Source organism: Scatophagus argus, chromosome 9 (assembly GCF_020382885.2).
Source record: "Scatophagus argus isolate fScaArg1 chromosome 9, fScaArg1.pri, whole genome shotgun sequence".
Classification (NCBI taxonomy): domain Eukaryota; kingdom Metazoa; phylum Chordata; class Actinopteri; family Scatophagidae; genus Scatophagus; species Scatophagus argus.
In genome coordinates this window covers 20,321,061-20,338,535 of record NC_058501.1, presented here as the reverse complement: position 1 = coordinate 20,338,535, position 17,475 = coordinate 20,321,061, and the positions used below count along the sequence as shown (strand labels likewise).

Genomic DNA, 17,475 nt, shown 5'->3' with positions numbered 1-17,475 from the left:
TTTATGGCGTCGTTCTCCCCTTTCCTGTATAGCCTAGATGCATGAGAAGCAGTGTTAAATACATTGGATGGCTTTTTTTTTGTTACACTGCTGCTCACTGAATTGGAACACAACATGAATCATTAAAGTCGCGACGATTTGCTGATTTTTATCCATCTGAACATATTAATGATGAAAACACACCTCGTTGTTACCCAAGTCTGTGGTCACTGTAAGAGTGTAGCTTCTCCTGTGTAGTTTATAACAGCTGAAGTTGAAGAAGTTGGTATGGAAAGCAGACTAAAGCCCTGAAACGCAGGCCGAGTGAGTCACCGTGCCAGTTTCCTGGCTGTTTTCTAGCTGTGTGTTAGTGGCCGCTGAATCCTTCCTGATCCTCACATTACAGCCGAGAGTAACGAGCAGAAGAAGCTGACGGGCTCGTTCGTGTTCCTCATCTCTTCTTCTCTTAAGTGTCCATAAATTGCCTTCTGTGGGATACGTTCACTATGCACGTGCACGGACACGCTCATCTAAATCTGGGTGTTTGTTTGTGCAAATATGAACGTATTTGCATTCATGTCGAGCACACTTGGTCCTGTTTTTGTCCCTTTTTCCTGTATCCCCGTCTCTTAAAAGATAATCACTCTTAGGTCAAACCATAAAGCATCTAATTTTCCTGTGCTGACTAAATTGAATTTGCTTTCCGAAATGTCGGCGTGCGTTTGATGGAGTGGAGAAGTGTGCTGGAAATGTCAACCAGGACGGGGTCAAAGAGAGAAGGAGTGTTTACAGCCCAGAATTGACAAGCCAAATGACATGCGGCACTCCTTAAATCCTCCCTTTATCGTTGCTTAAAATCCTTATTTACATGCAGCATCGAATTTACCAGGGTCTTAAAGGGTTTACAAACTGCCCTGAGAACAGTTTCTTTTCCGTCAGTGAGTGGTCGCCTAATGCGGTGCTTTTGGTACCGTCTGTATCGTCTTTCCCAGCTGTTTAAAATGTGGCTTGCATTTAACAGTTTGTGACTGTCTTTATTTACCCTTAACTGCTCTGCAGAGACTGATAAGTAGGTTTCAGGCAATGAGTGCATTTTTTAACGCACTCCCACTTGTGAATACATGTAACTGTGGGAATGCAAAGCAGGCTGTCTCGCAGAGAGCATACGCACAGTACTCTGCACAGATGTTGTATTTTCCATCTCAAAACAGATCACGTAAGTCAACAGGACTTGAAGATGTGATGAAATAGATTCAAACAATCCTCAAAACTGAAGACATCACATCTCTGATCACTTCATTAGTGCAAAGGAAAAGAAAAGAAACACTATTTTCATACTTTTCATACCAAATGCGTCTTCTTAAGCAAACATTCTCACACCGCTTGAGGAGTGGTGAGGGAGTGTTTGGTGCAGAAAACCTTGATCTATAGCCATACAGCCTGGAGAAGAACTTATGTTGTTGTATTCATATATTGTAATGTCACACACACATCACATTTGCCTTTGTTTAGCTTGACGCACAAAGCAAACGAACCTCCTTGACTTTGAAATGGCTCGTGTCTTCAGGTGAACGCTGGCTGTTGTTAATTTAAAATCTCCACACTGGATGTTTCTCCACAGCGCTGAACTGTTTGAAGTCATGGCTTCGCTTTCCATTGAATGTGTTGGACTGAATTACATCAACACTGTTGCCTCACCAGCATTCAGCTTTAGGCTTTTTCCTTTGCATCCATTTGCTTTATATTTATGTGCTTTATTTGACGAACTGCTTTATTGTGCAAAGACGGAAATGGCTTTACAGGGAACCTCAAGTCCCCTGCTTTTACTGCCGAGTGCTTTACATTGCATCGTAAGTTTTTAGGCTTCACTGTGGGTTTTTTTGTTTTGTTTTTTTCTATCTTATGTTTGCTTTTAACCAACTTTAAAATGTGGAGTTCAGGCTCAAGTAGAAAGAAGTTGGATGTATTGCTGTAAACTACAATCAGTACAGCTTTTAAGCTTTAAACTCAAAATTCAGTGCTCCTGTTGTTGACTTGCTCCACTGGGAAAAGTGGGATGAAGGCATCAAACAGCTGCACATGTGGACAAGATTCTTTACTATAAAACTGCAGTGGGGTTTCTGCATGTTTTACATTTTTGTTTTGGTTGTTCTTTCCTGATATTCAGGCAGCCGTTAGTTTCCATTCATTCATAACACATCTTGTAAAGACTTTGAATCGCTTCAGATCCAACACGGTGAACGCTGCAGATTCATCAAATAGCTTACATTTATATAAGATTTTTAGAAGCTTATATTTGATCAATATTAACATGCCTCTGTGTGCACACTGTGTACAACCGTCTCTGGTCGTGAAGAGAATATGAGGCTTTACCAGTTGGACAAACCAAGTAGGAGTTTTTCAGTAGGAGTATTCTTTTGTACAAATTTCCCTGCTTGTGTTACTCCATTGCATCTCAGTAAGAAAACACTGTGAGGTAAAACACCCCAAAAAAATGAGTGTTAGACTAAAACGATTAACTTTGGAAGTTACTCACAATTCAAAACTAACTGAAGCCTCATGATGGCAACAAAAAAAATATGTTTTGGTGTACATGTGAGCCTGTCAATGTTGTTCTAAGACAGGCGTGTGAAAATGTAAATCTACGGTTTCCTTTAACAGTGAAATGAATGGAAAGCAATTGCTGCCAGAAAAACGGAGTAAAACACGATACAAAATCCCAAACACTACAGTATGCTTTGAGAAGGCGTACTGCTCGTAACTACCATAACTAATGTGCTACACGGTTTGTACTTCATAGGCTCAAGTATCCAAAAACATCTGTTGATTTAAGTGCTTTAAGACTTGACCAGCCTGGCAGGGGGGGAAGCTTACGGTTTCATTAGACAAATACTGTCCAATTGTAATCACACAGTGACGCACACCAGCGTCAGCAACATAATGGACTCTCCCCCCCCCCCCCCTTCCGTGTCATTACTCCACCACCCAAAGACTGTTTTCCACTCTTGTTTACCTCATCGCTCTCCGGTTTGCTTCATCCGGCTGCTCCGTTTTCCACCGCATCGAGCACTTTAACAGAGCTGTGCTTTCATCTCCGAGCACCGATGTTAAACAGAGAGCAATAAAGCGGCTTCAGTGTAGTGTACACACTGTGCGTGCTTATCAGCTGAGGCATCCTGGGGGGGGCGGGGGGGTTGTACTTTCTGATGGGCCTTATAAACACAGGATGCTTGGTATGCTTGCAGTTCCTAAAACACAGACGCTGGGATTTTAAATCCTTCCAAATGCTATGATTCGATGAGAGAGTGGATTCTGTTTCCCTTTTTATTCATGTTTTCTTTTTCTCCATGTGTTGATGAATTTATGTCAATGAGTTGTTTGCAAATTTAAATTTTGCAATAATTAAGATTTTTTTTTTATTTTATATACACGAGGATATATACATATCTAAAATGTAGTGAAATAAATATGTATTAGAAATTTATTATAATAATGTACAAATCAGAATCTGAGCGATATGAAATGTGCACTTTCTTCTTGATTAATCTTTAGCTTTCAGCATTCCATTCCTGTAAAATGACCAGTGAAACTAACAGCCAGAAATGAAACTACATCAGATACTATATACCAAATTAAAGTTTTACTTTATAGCAGCGTTGTGTCCGTCTCGTGATTGTGTCTTTTGTTCGACCAAATAACTACTTGTGTTAACACAGAAGGGGCGAGTGCAAAGATCAGTGCAGTTATTTAGGGAGAGTGCTGCACAACGCAAACAAAATAAAATCAGTATTCTGAAATCGACACAACTGTCCCAAAAGTATAATAATAATAATAATAATAATAATAAGGGAGGAGTCTGAGCTGAGTCTAATAAACTCAGAACTGACTGTCTGCCTTGTTGAAGTGTAATGGCATTGCTCAGCTTGGCAGGGCCACAGTTTGCAATAACAATGTGAGGCATCCACAGAGAAGTCTGTAACTGCTCCGGCTGTGGCAGTTTATTTATTCCGCTTCTATTTCTGCTAAATGGAAAATCATAATGGCTGCTGTTCTCCATATCCAGCTTGGCCTGACAACCATGTTCCCTCTGTAATATTTCTGGAATGGATACGCTCTGTTTATGCTGTTAACTCATTTTAATTGTTGGCCATTGTTGCGTTTTGCTGCAGAGCTTCTGGGCGGCCAAGTTAATTTTACATCTGAAGAGTATAATTTGAGACCAGAGTTATTGTTGGCTGAAAATCTTCTTTATATTTAAATTTGCAAGCATTTAGCTGATACCCATCCAGAGGAATTACCAGTAAATACACATTGAAATAAGATTAAATTCCCAGATCACCAACATTTAAGCAAACAAGAGTTGCGTTTGAGAAGAGTTTGTCCCACCAATAAATCTACGATAAACGTTTGAGCAGAAGAAGCTGACAGGCTCCAAGGTCAAGTTGCTGTTTTTAGTCCAGATTAAAGGAATAGTTCACTGCACCCAGACAAGAACTAGTCCAGAACATAAATCTCTATTAATTGATGTCATTTTTATGCTTTGGTTAAATAAGATGTGTTAACTAGTGAGCATTACAGGTGCCAGTGCATGTGTGGTGGCCTTTAGGCTAGCTGTTCCCCCCTTGTTACCAGTCTTTACGCTAAGCTAAGCTAACTCACTGCTGACAAGACCCATTTCCCAAAACATCAAACTTCCTTTGGACTGGCTGCGACTTTAACGTCGTACCCGACTTTTCTTGTTGGCTTGTCAGCCTCCATAACCAGTTGTCAGGTGTTTAATTTGTCAGATGTTTTCCTTGTTTTATTTAAATTGTTTTTAAAGGACTAAAAACACCTCAAATTATCAACTAATTTGTAAAAAAATGTAAATGTAAGAGAAATTTCAGAACAACAAACAAATATAATTTCTATACCTTGGATCTCTAAGCATATTTCGCAGTAAGAAATACTACAATGTATCTGCTACTCTTGTGAGGTAATCTGGAGCTGCTAACAGAACTGAGCATAAAAAACGGAGAAAACCAAGTATGTACTGGAAATGACTTGGACTTCACAGTGAAATAAACACACAATAAACTCATGCCAAATTTTTTAATAGCCTTCCCTGGTGCTTCACATTTACACATGGAGTATGAAATGAGGCTGAAAGCTTTTCAGATGGATTGGCCCGAGTGTTTATTCATTTGCCGTAGTTAAAATCACCGGGTCTTGTTTGTTTGTCAGCTGGGTTCTCATCATGGTTGACTCCTGATTGCTCTTTAATGTTTAGAGTGGCTGCCCTTTACGTGTGATGATGCTGTTTGGTTTGAATATTGGAGCAGTCTGACCCCTTCAGTCCGCTCTAAACACATGGAGGAATGGAGCTTCGTGGTAGTCCTTCAGTGCAAAATCTATGCACAATCAGGCTTAAATATAATCAGATTTTAATGTTGGTGTAAATGACTCAAAGGTGACTTTTACCTCAATCCAAATTCTGTCAAGACTTGAAGTCTCAGGGGTCTCCTTGCAATGCGTAAAAACGCCAGCAGATGGCACTGCGTAGCCACAAACTTCCACAACTCCTTAACAAGTGCTGTCATCGGTGAACCAGCTTCTACTTTTTCACTTGTAATTTCGCAGTAGGAATGGTTAGTGCACTGAAAGCATACTGGCATGTTTAATCGGTGTGTTGGGGAGGGAGTCGGGCTTTCTGTGGCCCCATTCCATCAGCTTAATGGTGTGTTGGCTATTGCATTCCCTCTCATTTACATGGCCCATATACCCCCTCTAATGTATGGCTAATTGTTGTGTTCAGGCAATAAAAAGGCTGAACTATTGCATCGATGTTCCTAGCAAGTGAATGTTCTGTATTTTCTGACTGTTGTGCTTTGATAATATTTTGTTACACAACAAGATATGTTTTGATTATGAATCTGGTGGAGTCGGGTCACCCGAGGGCCGCACACACACACACACACACACAGCAGTTTGCTCTGTGTCATGTCTATAAAAGGATCAGACGAATGTAACTTCAGCGAGGCAATAATGCTGAGTTTATTGTTCTGCTGACAGTATTTGTGCTGATGGCTGATCTGAGCTGTGTTTTATTTATGCTGAGGAACGTAACATGCCGGTTTGGACCCACTTCTTTTTGAAAGTATTATGCACACAGTAAGCAAAGTAGTGCAGGGGCAGCACAAGCATCGTTTAAAGCCAGGTGGAGGAAAGTACATTTGATTAAGGCCCATTTTAAGGAGCTTGAGTATTACCATTTTAAGTTACTCATTTATTTGACAGCTACATTTGCTCCCTACATCCCTACATTTCAGACTTCACACTGAAAACCTCTGATCAGCTTATAAAACATGATGCTATACTTTAAATTAAACTACCCAGAAGCTTATAGAGCAGTTAAAAGTCAGTCCACCTTGGCTACTTACAGCATTCAAATCGTGCTCATATGTTAAGGCTCAAAGCAACAAAGCTATAATAAGCACAATAACCTTGAATTGTAGTACTGGCACTACCACTTCGACGTACAGGAGATGCACAGCTACAATAAACCAAACACTACAATAAGCTGAGGTGGTCCGACATCAGACTGTGTGCGAGTGCGTCACTTCTTGCAGTTGAGCCAGAATTCATGCGGGGCTACAGCAGGGTCCCCACACACAGAATGCTTTGTCAGGACTTATATATCTCTCCCACATCACGCACCAGGGTCAGCATCCCACCCCAAAAAAGCTGTCCCCGATATTTATGGCTTGACATCAAGCGCCCTGCCGGGCCATGATTCCCGATGTCAGGGAATGCTTTGCAGCGGTGCTTAAAGAAACAAACAGCAGGCATGGTGACATTATTAATCCAGACACGGTGGCACAGGCCAATACATCTCTGCCTGCTGTTTGATGTATTGGAACGAGCAGAACACAGAGATGGACGTTTTCATTGGCATCGCGTTTGATGAATAAAACATCAGTGGATCGGGGATTGAATGTTTGAATACAAGAGCTGAAGTGCTTATGGAGCACAGGACACATTACAATCTGTGAACCTCTGCAGAAAATGTTTTAAAGACGGTCAGCTGTTTTTAGGCCACGTCCCACACACTTTAAGAGACTCAGTGGTCATATTTTAATTGTTTGTTCCATGATAAGACATCAGACTGTAAATAAGCACTAAGCAGAGTGACGTTCTTGCAGTACATCTCTCCTCTGATCAATTAAGAGTTGAAAAGAAAGCACAAAATCACTGCCAAGTGTTCTGTTTGTGGAAATGCTTCCAACTGATAAACCATGAGTGTGATAACAAAGACCGAACAAGAGCTGAATCTTTATTAACCACATTCAAACAACTTCGCATGCAGCACCAGGTTTCCCTCTCCATGCTTGTGTTTGAATGTGGTGTGTGTGTGTGTGTGGTGCTGCATTATGAAGAGCCAACAGTCACCAAGAATGACAATTTCTATTGTGAAATTATGTATTGAATCTGGACAGCAGCAGTTGGCTTCAGCTGTGAGACTGAATGCAAAGCATACAATAAACGGCCTTTGTAGGAGCTATTTACTTATATGAACCATTTATTTTCAGGGGAAAATGTCTGCACTCTGATTTCACCCTCGACTGTTGGTTAGTGGTGAGACTACATTGCCTCGCTCATCTATCCTTGTGATAAACTGGGCTGTCACTGGCTGGCACAGCTTCATGCAAGCTCAACCACTGAACTTGTGGATAACTTGGCCTTTTGAGAAACACTGACTTGATATGTCTATGAAGTTTTGAAGTGTTTTTTAATGCAGAAGTCAGTATTTTATTTTGTTGGAATCAGCATCAAAGTGCCAGTGATCCATAAGGTATAATAACAATAATAATAATAATAATAATAATGATCAAAAATGCCTCAGTTTTTACAGTAATGGTTTGCCTTTATTCAGGAGCTGTGCAACATGTACACTCAGTAGATCAGTTGGACTGCCCTTAAATTGTCCAGGTGTTCCTAATAAAGTGGCCACTGAGTTAATATCCTAGTGTAAAGACTGATAAAACACATGAGATTCAAGCCTCATTATACACAAGCGCTGAGCCATCACAAAGCCTCTCTGTCTGACTACAAACTGTCCTTTTGTCAGTGATAAAACCCACAAAATGCTTCACAGACTCACCTACTCTCAGAGGAAATGCTCTTGGATCACAAAATAAAAAGGGCTAATTCAACAGTTCTGTCTTCTTCCCCCCCCCTCTGTTCTGTAAATTACAGACAGCCAGTTTGACTCAATTAGGGCTGCTGAGGGAGATGGCTGAAGAGTGAAAATACAGGGTCAAATGGAATACAAATTACCTTAAAATTAGCTCATCGCACCATGTGCACCTGAGGAGTTTCATGTGTCTGATGGTAGTACGTGCTTATTACTTGTGCAGACATGGGCTTTCACAAGAAATGTTCAAAAATTCTGGTCAACTTTTTTGCCCGCAAGGAATAAAAACTTTTATACTGAAACGATTATGCCAGCAACAGGGAAGAAGAGGGGAGGAGAGGAGAAGAAGTCCTGTGCTTAAGGTTCATTAACAGTTCATCAGACATCACAGACATTGTCAGGAATGTCAATGACACTGATGGGATGCATTGAGCACAATGATTGTAAGGATATCCGGAGGAAACTTTTGGAAAGCAGAATGACATTAACCCACCAGGTCTCCCAGGACTCGCAGAGGTCTCTAGATGGGTGATGACTTCTAATTAAAGACCAATATTGCAGCCAATCAGACCTTTATTTTCCAATTCCTGCTTTCAGGTGCATTAGCTGAATAGTGCTGTGCAGGCTCTTCAGTAATGGCCCACTCATGGGCCCATCTATCTCATTTAATCCTCCGCAAACACTGTGTTTACAATTTAGCTTCCATCTTGCTTATGTCAACATTATGTAAACACACTTTCCTGTGCACCAAAAGGCCCCAGTCACTGGATACATAGAGGACAGACTCCAACAGCGATGTATGGATATGGTTCAAAATGTTAGATCTGAGCAATAAACATGTAATCACATTCAATCCGAACTCAAAGTTTACATCCTAAGCCTCTTATCAGTCACAACATGCGGCAAAGGTCAGCAGCTGGAGTTGAACCAGTGACAACCGCAACCATGTGTCATGTAACCAGCTATAAAAGGTGCTCACAGTCATTGGTGTTTTTGATCATGAACTAATGCATTTCATATGTGACTTCTACAGTTAAACCAACACATTTAGTAGAATAAAATATAGAAAGGAAACAACACGGAACGGCAATTGCAACAACACAGGCTGCATGAACAGAATCAGAATCAGAATCAGAAATCCTTTATTAATCCCTGGAGGGAATACAAAAATATTCACTCTTCATATGAAAATACAGTATGTATTATAGTGTTCACAAGTGCAATCCATCCATCATCCTCTGTGGTCCTTCAGGAGCATCAAGCAGTTTATGCCACTCATCAATCATCATTTTATTTTTATTTTTACAGTTCAGAGAGCAAGGTTCTAGTCTTCTGAGAGAACCCCAAGACGCCACACTTTGTAAAACCCCCCGCAGGTGGTTTGACAAAGCTCACCGCTGTTTTAAAGCCATTTTCAGATTGCTTGAAGGCTATTCTGCCCAGTTGGAAAGTAAAATGTCTTTCTCCTACACAGGAGAAACATGATTTAACCATTTCTATATACCAAACAAAGATGGCAGTCACAGCCACCCGGCGACATTTCTCCTGACATTTTGTGTCAGCGCAGTAAAATTATGATTAAAAATAAGAATACAAAACTACAACGCAAATGACAATTATATAGACAAAGTGTCTAAAACTGTCTGAATACTCAAGAATAAGTAAAGAACCTGACAAATAGGCAGATGCGTCACTTCCGGCTACTTGTTACCTTCATTTGGCTGATCAAGAGTTACAGGGCGAGAAAGTTGTTAAAAAATCTTCATAAATGTACATTCCACTGAATATTTTTAGGCAGCTAAACAGAAGGGTGTTTTATAAATCTGAGAACGTATTCAACACTGCGGTAACTGTTGTCAAACGACCTGCTGGGCTCCTCAAACGTCGGTTTATCTTTGTTAGCTTAAACTCAACGGTAGCGTTAAGCTAATTCCCACCTGGACAAACGGCTTCCGGTAGGTTCGTCCAGACCACCCTCTTTAGGTGTACAGATATGTGGAGATAAAGCACAAAAACAAACAAAACCGTGTACAGTGGGCTGCAGTTGCAACCCCAAATGTATCCTGCAAGAAAGAGCCTTGTTTGTTTGTTTGTTTGTTTGTTTTAGGTCAATGCATTGATTATTTATTTAAATCCGGGAGTGTTGAGGCATCTCTTGCAGATGTATTTACCATCTTCTGGAAGCTTTTCCAGGATTAAACAAGCTCATTTTCCTCGGGGCTGTAGCTGTGGTTTTCTAACGTAAAGAGCATTTCAAACCCCTCTCCTCCTTTTGTCCAAACGGCTTGGCTGTGTTTTGATAAGCCGCTGTGAATATCCATCAAGAACCCCGACCAGCCCACTGGATTGTCGAGCAGCGGACCGTTTCGTCTCTTGCCCCCACCCCTCCTCGCCCTGCCCGCACTATATGTTACATTTCCAGCCCACTCCTCTCGCTGTTTTTACGCAAGCGGACGTCCACAGCACAGCGACACAAGTGCGCGCTACAGGCTAGAAAGCGAGGCACGGCGGGCACACGGACTGACTGACGGCGGGCACAGGAGCGACGACGTGTCTGTCTTTGTTTGGGAACCGGCGGACTGGATGGTGGATTTGTTTATTCTGTGGATGTGGATCAGGGGCTAGGATAAGTTCGCATGGGACAAAAACCCGCCTTCTTTCATGTCGTCCAGCGATTTGTTTCCCCCGGCGTGTTGACGCCAGTGGAAAAGGGGTAAACGGGAAGCTTTTCTGGAGGAGCGCAATTGACAGATAAGCGACATGAATGCATACACGCGTTTCCGTCCACCAGCTGTACAGGATAGATGCAGTCAGAACGGCTTGTGATTCTTAATGTGATTTCAGCAGCCTGTAATGCAGCAACGTGGGTCGGTATAAACGGAAAAGATGCTCTGCTGCACGCTTGAGGTTTTGCACCGCGGGGCAATGTGTTATTGACGATCTGCACGGCGGGATAATAATGCATCGAGACCCAACTTTGTTCGCAGGCCTGACAGACTGAGAGACGTTTGATTATCTCATCTAAAAGTGCATTTATTCGTTAGCCTGGCGTGTGCTACAGTAATCCTGTCATTCTTGAATATAGCTTAGTGCTTCAGTAAAACGCCAGTGCCATTTTATCTCTCAGCCCTGTGCTGTTCTGTGATGCACATTTTGTTTTTTTAAAAAACCCAAATCCTGCAGCCTATTGATGTCAGCGATCGCGTTGTGTAGATAAAACCTCTGGAGCTCTGGAGTTGTGTTACCAAATGACTGGTAAATTGTCGATGTAGGCAGGCCTAACCCTTCGCCTATGCAGATCCAATCGATAGTGAGATAAAGACAGCTCCGGCAGGCTTTTTATGCTACCCTGTAAGTGTCACGGGGGTGTGTTTTAAATCCCGCATATCTAGTTTTTACACATGCCCCAGAGCGGCAGAGAGGCTGTTCAGTAACGGAGTGGAGACTGTCAAAGCTCCGTGTAGTCTCGGAGAAAACAACTGTGAGGCAGCGTCTCAAGATAAGTTTCAATGGTTTTCCGAAAGTTGCCCGGTGTGTCGGCATCGGGCATGGGTCTGCGCCTGTCCCAGAAATTCGTCTTTCTGCTCTTTCTGTCGGGTTTGGTCACACTCTGTTTTGGAGCCCTTTTCTTTTTGCCAGACTCTGTCCGACTAAAACGCATTTTTCTGTCCAAGACAGAGACCCAGCCGGTCACCGTCGGCTCCGGGTCCGAGAACGATGCCAGGGAGCACTTAAAAAGACCGAAGGACCAGGAGCACCCGCGGGGCATGACCTCGGCCAAAGGAGAGACCAGCACCAAGCTGAAGACTCTGAGCCGCAAGGCGTCCGTCTCGCGTGATGGGACCGACGAGCGACTCGCCGGGGGCAAAGCGCCGGAGGATTTGAATCCCGCCAGGTCGAAAACGGAGTCCGCCTCGGAGAAAGCGACCGCTTCTGACCACGGAGCCAACTCGGATACTGTCAGTTACGCGAAATTCAAACGGTGTCTGCTCAAACCCCCGCTGGGGAGAGACAACGGCAAGCCGAGCGACCCCACGACCAACCAGCGTCGGGAGAAAGTCAAAGAGGTAAAGCTGTGACAAGGACCCTGCAGGGGGATCAGGGAAGTTAAACGTTTCTAGGAGTTGGACAGTTGACTTGTGGTAGCCTCAAGCTTTATGTGATAGTGTAGCAGTAACGTGTTGGTAGTAAGGGAAGTGAAGATTGTTAAAGAGAAAAACAGGAAGTATCTCTGGGTTAATTCAGGACACATGCTGGTGCAATATGCATCATGTTGACTCTATCACATTGTTCTTATTATGTGGCTAATAGTTGGACATCACTCCTTCACAGACAGAACAGTCTGTAAGCGGGTTGTTAAGGTTCTGCGGCTTCTTAGAGCAAATGCATTTCATTTGGCCTTTTGAATGGGGGCGTGTGTTTAGGCTGTCAGAACACAACAGATACAGCAGTCTGCCTTATTCAGATGTAAAAAAGCAGATATGCACCCTTGGAGGAAATAATCATATTGCTGTTGTTGAATTTGATTTGTATGACAATACAGACAGTCTGTCTATGGAAGCAGTGGGGCAGTCGTTTGCAAAACTGTCAAACAGACAAATAAAACTCTTTCAGTCATATCAGTTGTCTAAATTTACCCAGCGCCTTTGGAAAACAGTGTGAGGACTAAAGATAACTTGAATGTTTCTGTAGCTGTCTGCAGCTGAGGTTACATGAAGTCTAATACTCTGCAAACAGCCGGAAGAGAACAGAAAGCTGAATTCAAAAGAAGCAAATTGATATAACTTCTGAATAATCTGTTTGTGGCAGAATTTAAGTGCTGCTAAGTAGCTGCACTTTCCCAGAGCAGAAATACAGGATATTCCACGTCTTTCTTTTGATAGCACCACTGCTTTATGTGAAATAATCTTAATGAAATTAATTAAGAAATTAATTCTGATTATTCCCCTTATACTATCAGCTTGCCATATTTGTATTAGGCAAGCTTTTAAATTGCATCCCACGAGGTCCATTCTGAGTGCTGAAATGTTCTGCATTTAGCTGCAGCACCTCTTTCACCCTCACTCAAATCGCCTGCAAATGATGTGACTGTGTGTGCAGTGACACTTTGGCCAGGAGCTCTTCAAGCTGTGTGCCAGCCTTTGTTGAGCCCTGTGGCTCCAGTGAGGGCTCCAGAGTGGGAGCGTCTGTATATCACACATCTGTACCCACTCAAGGCAAGTGAGCCTGGTGAGGAGGAAGAAGAAGAAGAGGAGGAGGATGAGGGTTCGGGGGGGCATTGGTCAGCATGTGCAGATGGCTTTCAGCCCTGGCATGTGACATGGAAAAGTCCTGTTGTCACTCTCACTTTCAGCCTGCTGTCACCCTTTCATGCTGCTCACATGCCTTTCATACCTCGAGGTGATGCGCTACATGATAACTGAGGCATCAGAGGATGGAGAGGGTTATTTCCCCTAATGCACCGAGCTCTCACTGACTCACTGCTTCTCCATTGATGCTCTTTCAAGTGAATGTCAATGTGACTTTGCCTGCCTGGTCTGTTCAGCTGAGCTCGGCAAAGTTCTTGTCTCGGGGTCACATTGTCATCCGAGGAAAGTTATTTTCCACCACGCCCTCTTTGCCAAATTGGTGTTGCGGAATATTAATTGTATTTCCTCGAGTGAAGACCTCTTATTAAGGCATTAAGAGAAGACAGGCCCTGCTTACTCACACTGCATGCTTGTGTGTCCGTGTCCATGTCCTGATGTGCGTTTTTGTGGTTTGCTGTTGTTGCTGCTTCAGTTTCCGTTGCTTGAGCCTGCTGGCAGCGTTCCAGACGGCCTCCCTTTTTCTTTTTTTTTTTTCTCTCCTGGAGGCTCACATTCATGCTGCCAGTGCAGGCTGACACATAGTGAGCCTATGCTTTGTCCACGTTTACAATGTAAAACAAGAAACTGTAGCAATAAAACTGGGAAACGCTAACATTTATTTCTGATGTGTTTTGAAGCGTAAAACGTACAGAATTTAATTTTTAGTTGTCAGTCTCTCAGCTCGCATTGTGGTGTACAGACAGGGCAGCTTGGACAAAACCAGTCTTTTTGTTTTGTGACTGTAAGGAAATGCACAAAGAGGGTATCCCCCTTTCTAAAGCCAACAAAAAATGTCCGGTCCAATCACTGAGTGCCTGAATGCCCAAACTGTGAATGGGCATTGTTTTTCTCAACTGCCAGCAACTAGAAAGCAGACTCCCCACCTTCTTCCCCTGTGTGTGCTGTGCACCCACTGCCAAGTGAGGGTGAAACAAGGGACAATGACAGTTTGATCACACAAGGCATGTTTTTGAAGGCAGCCCACCCCTAGTTAAGCCCCCCCCAGGATACTAGCAAATACTGCCAAAGTTACCAAGATAAGATAAGATAAGATGAACTTTATTGATCCCGCAGTGGGGAAATTCACCTGTTGTGGCAGCTCACAAGAACACAAGAAGAGTGCAAAAAGTGTGCATAAACAGTTACAAAAAATATAGAGGTGAAATAAATTAACAATTTACAAGGTAAGTAAAAATAGTACACTATAAAGCTATATACAAGTCCTCATAAGGGAAGAAAGAGGACTAGACCATAGAATTATACAGTCTAACAGCAGCGGGAATGAAAGACCTGCGGTAGCGCTCCTTCCTACACTGAGGGTGTAGCAGTCTGCCACTGAAGGAACTGTTCAGAGCCTCCACTGTCTGATGCAGAGGATGAGAGGTGTTGTCCATGATGGATGTCAGCTTGGCTAACATCCTCCTCTCACCCACCTGCTCCACGGAGTCCAGTGGGCAGCCCAGGACAGAGCTGGCCCTCCTGACCAGCTTATTTAGTCTCTTCCTGTCCCGGTCCGTGCTGCCCGGTCTTACCTTACCTATTCCAGCTATGCCCTGCTGGGAGACGGTTCACTCTCCTCCAAAAGTCCTCAGCAGGATGAAGATGAGAGTAATTTTCAAACGGCCTCCTATTTGTAATTCTGTGATGTCATGGTTTACTGAGCCGCCACGCCTGCACGACTGTGTTGCAGCCTCATTGGCTCCGACATAAGAGGCTGGATAGCAGAGATCGCGCCACAAAAATGTGCGCCTGGGGCAACAAGGCGGGTGTCCCGTTCTGCATGCACATTTTGTTGCTGTTGTCCTTAACGCTTCGCTAAGGTTTGAACTTGGAGGGCGGTGTTAAGATACTAGATGCAACGGACATCAGAGAACGAAGGGAACTCTGACACGGAAGCGTCCGCGTATCTCCCTCTTCTGCTGGTTTCCACAACACAACACAGCTCAAAAGAGTAGTGTGCATTAAAAGACAGCACCCATTAAGCCTGGGATTTGCTCTTTTCCTCGTCCGCTGAATTGGATGTGCCGGTGCAGTCAAATGAGGGCCTTTGCTCGAGGGAATACACTGCATAATGTGTCCTCTAACATATGATGCATTCACACAGCGAGAAGTTAGCACAAGGAGGAGGTAGAGCTGACAGCTGAGAGCACTGCAGTGAGAGGACAGACACACTGCAGCCTCTCGTGGCAGAGACTCCTCCAGTGGAGCAATAAAAGTCTTCAGGGCTTCTGAGTCCTGAGTGTGCCCACCGAGTGTGTGTGTGTGTGTGTGTGTGTGCACATGTGCACACACTTTATGACTTATCTAGATAATTATCTAGGTGCTTGGGGATGAATTTGGAGTTTGACAGTTACAGTTGGAAGGGTTGTCACTGTGTTTATCCATCCAGTACTGAAACTCACCTGCGTCACCGTGCAGGCTAACAACAATCAAATGAGCTGCATCTGTTCAGTTCTGTTTTAAAGCAAATCTGTTTAATGGTCAGCCGTGTGTGTGTGTGTGTGTGTGCATGCATGTGTGTAATCCAGAATAATAAGCAGTGTGTTAGAGTAATGGAAACCCCCCAATGATAAAAGAAATTTCTAAACAGAGACTTAAGAAGCACAAAACAGTTTAATCCAAGGAGTGCGCAAAAAGGGTAACAAAAACGTTTGTTACTTCACTCTACTGACAGATTAATGATGTGAACACACCCTTCATCTGCTCACTTCATCATCTTTTAGATAAGTAAACAGCCGAAGGGATATTTTCCATTTAATTTAATGTTCAAACACAGAACACACCAAAAACCAAACACGAAACCGATGAAACCTTTTAATTGATTAAGAACTTGAGCAGTCACATTTTGTGTCAGATACCTGTCTGACATTTTGTTTTCACACTGGCTTACAGTTTTATGTAGGCCAACTTGTCAAAGAGGTCAGAGTTCAGCCAGTGGGGACCCGTTGTACAAGAACACCGTGGAGTTTGCTAGTAACGATTTGCTTTGATTTTTGACTTGGGAAATTGTTGTGACTTTAGCATCTAATTCTTAAAAATGCTGTAATCAAAGAACAGGAACATAATGACAGATATCACCTATTAAGTTCAAGGAGAATAAGAAAAACTTTGCTGTTTTAGAGGACTTGAATGCACCATCAAGTCTCTTTTGGCAATCATGTGCTCTGTAGTCCAAAACAATGCAGATTTCAGAATGTTCACCTGAATGCACCATCAAGTCTCTGTCCCTGTGTGTGTGTGTGTGTGTGTGAGAGAGAGAGAGACAGAGAGAGGGAGAGAGAATCCCTGAAACGGTCAGCAAAAGTTCATTACAAACATATACCCACTAGTGTGGTGGATAACCTTGTGATATTTAATTGCCAAACGGAAAATCCGCCCACATTTGGCCGTTGGCAGGTTTTCATTTTAAATCCTGTTTTCAGCTAAAGAGCAGCAACCACAAAGCAACCACTTTCTATTTAAGTTTTCCTCCAGCTAGAAGGAAGGTCTTCCTTGCCATAAACTGAGATATTTAATAAAAATACAATACAGTGACAGGTCTTAAAAGTCATTTTATTTGCCTCAGAGACTGAAGTAACGGTAGGAATTTTAAATCAATTTTGGCAAAACAACCTAAGGGTGAACTTTCTGTTTAATAGTGTCATATAAAGTACTTCATTTACAGTGAGAGCAGTTTGACTCGCTGAGGGGAAAACAATTGGTTTATGATACCAATGAACTGCTACATTATACTGTATATACACACATTCCCAGGCACACAAACCTGACACAAAGCTCCAGAAATAGGTGAGCTTGTAGTCGGACCTGAAATCCCCTTACAGCAGTAATGACCACTGAGCTGGGTGTCTGTCTGAATAAAATGCCGCCGTTAAGCTGGCGCCTCCTGGCCTGCTCTGAGCACCGTGACCTCCCTCCACCCCTCATTCCTCTGCTGTCTCCTGCTACGAACCAGGTGTGCCAAACAACCTTCAGTCT

The 17,475-nt window shown here is 43.0% G+C and overlaps 1 protein-coding gene across 4 annotated transcripts in view; it reads left to right on the top strand.

Annotated features, from left to right (window-relative positions):
* The first annotated feature begins 9,850 nt into the window (after positions 1-9,850).
* The window catches only part of LOC124064191 (mannosyl-oligosaccharide 1,2-alpha-mannosidase IC), a 165,297-nt gene continuing 157,672 nt past the window's right edge, over positions 9,851-17,475 (top strand). Inside the window, exons 1-2 of one of the 4 annotated variants that reach the window (XM_046398420.1) lie at positions 9,851-10,107; positions 11,827-12,219. In XM_046398420.1, the coding sequence (XP_046254376.1) occupies positions 11,920-12,219 (300 nt within the window). In that variant the 5' untranslated portion in view covers positions 9,851-10,107; positions 11,827-11,919. Of the gene's footprint in view, positions 10,108-10,339; positions 12,220-17,475 lie in introns of those variants that run through there. The other 3 variants (XM_046398421.1, XM_046398418.1, XM_046398419.1) reach the window with 3 other exon arrangements.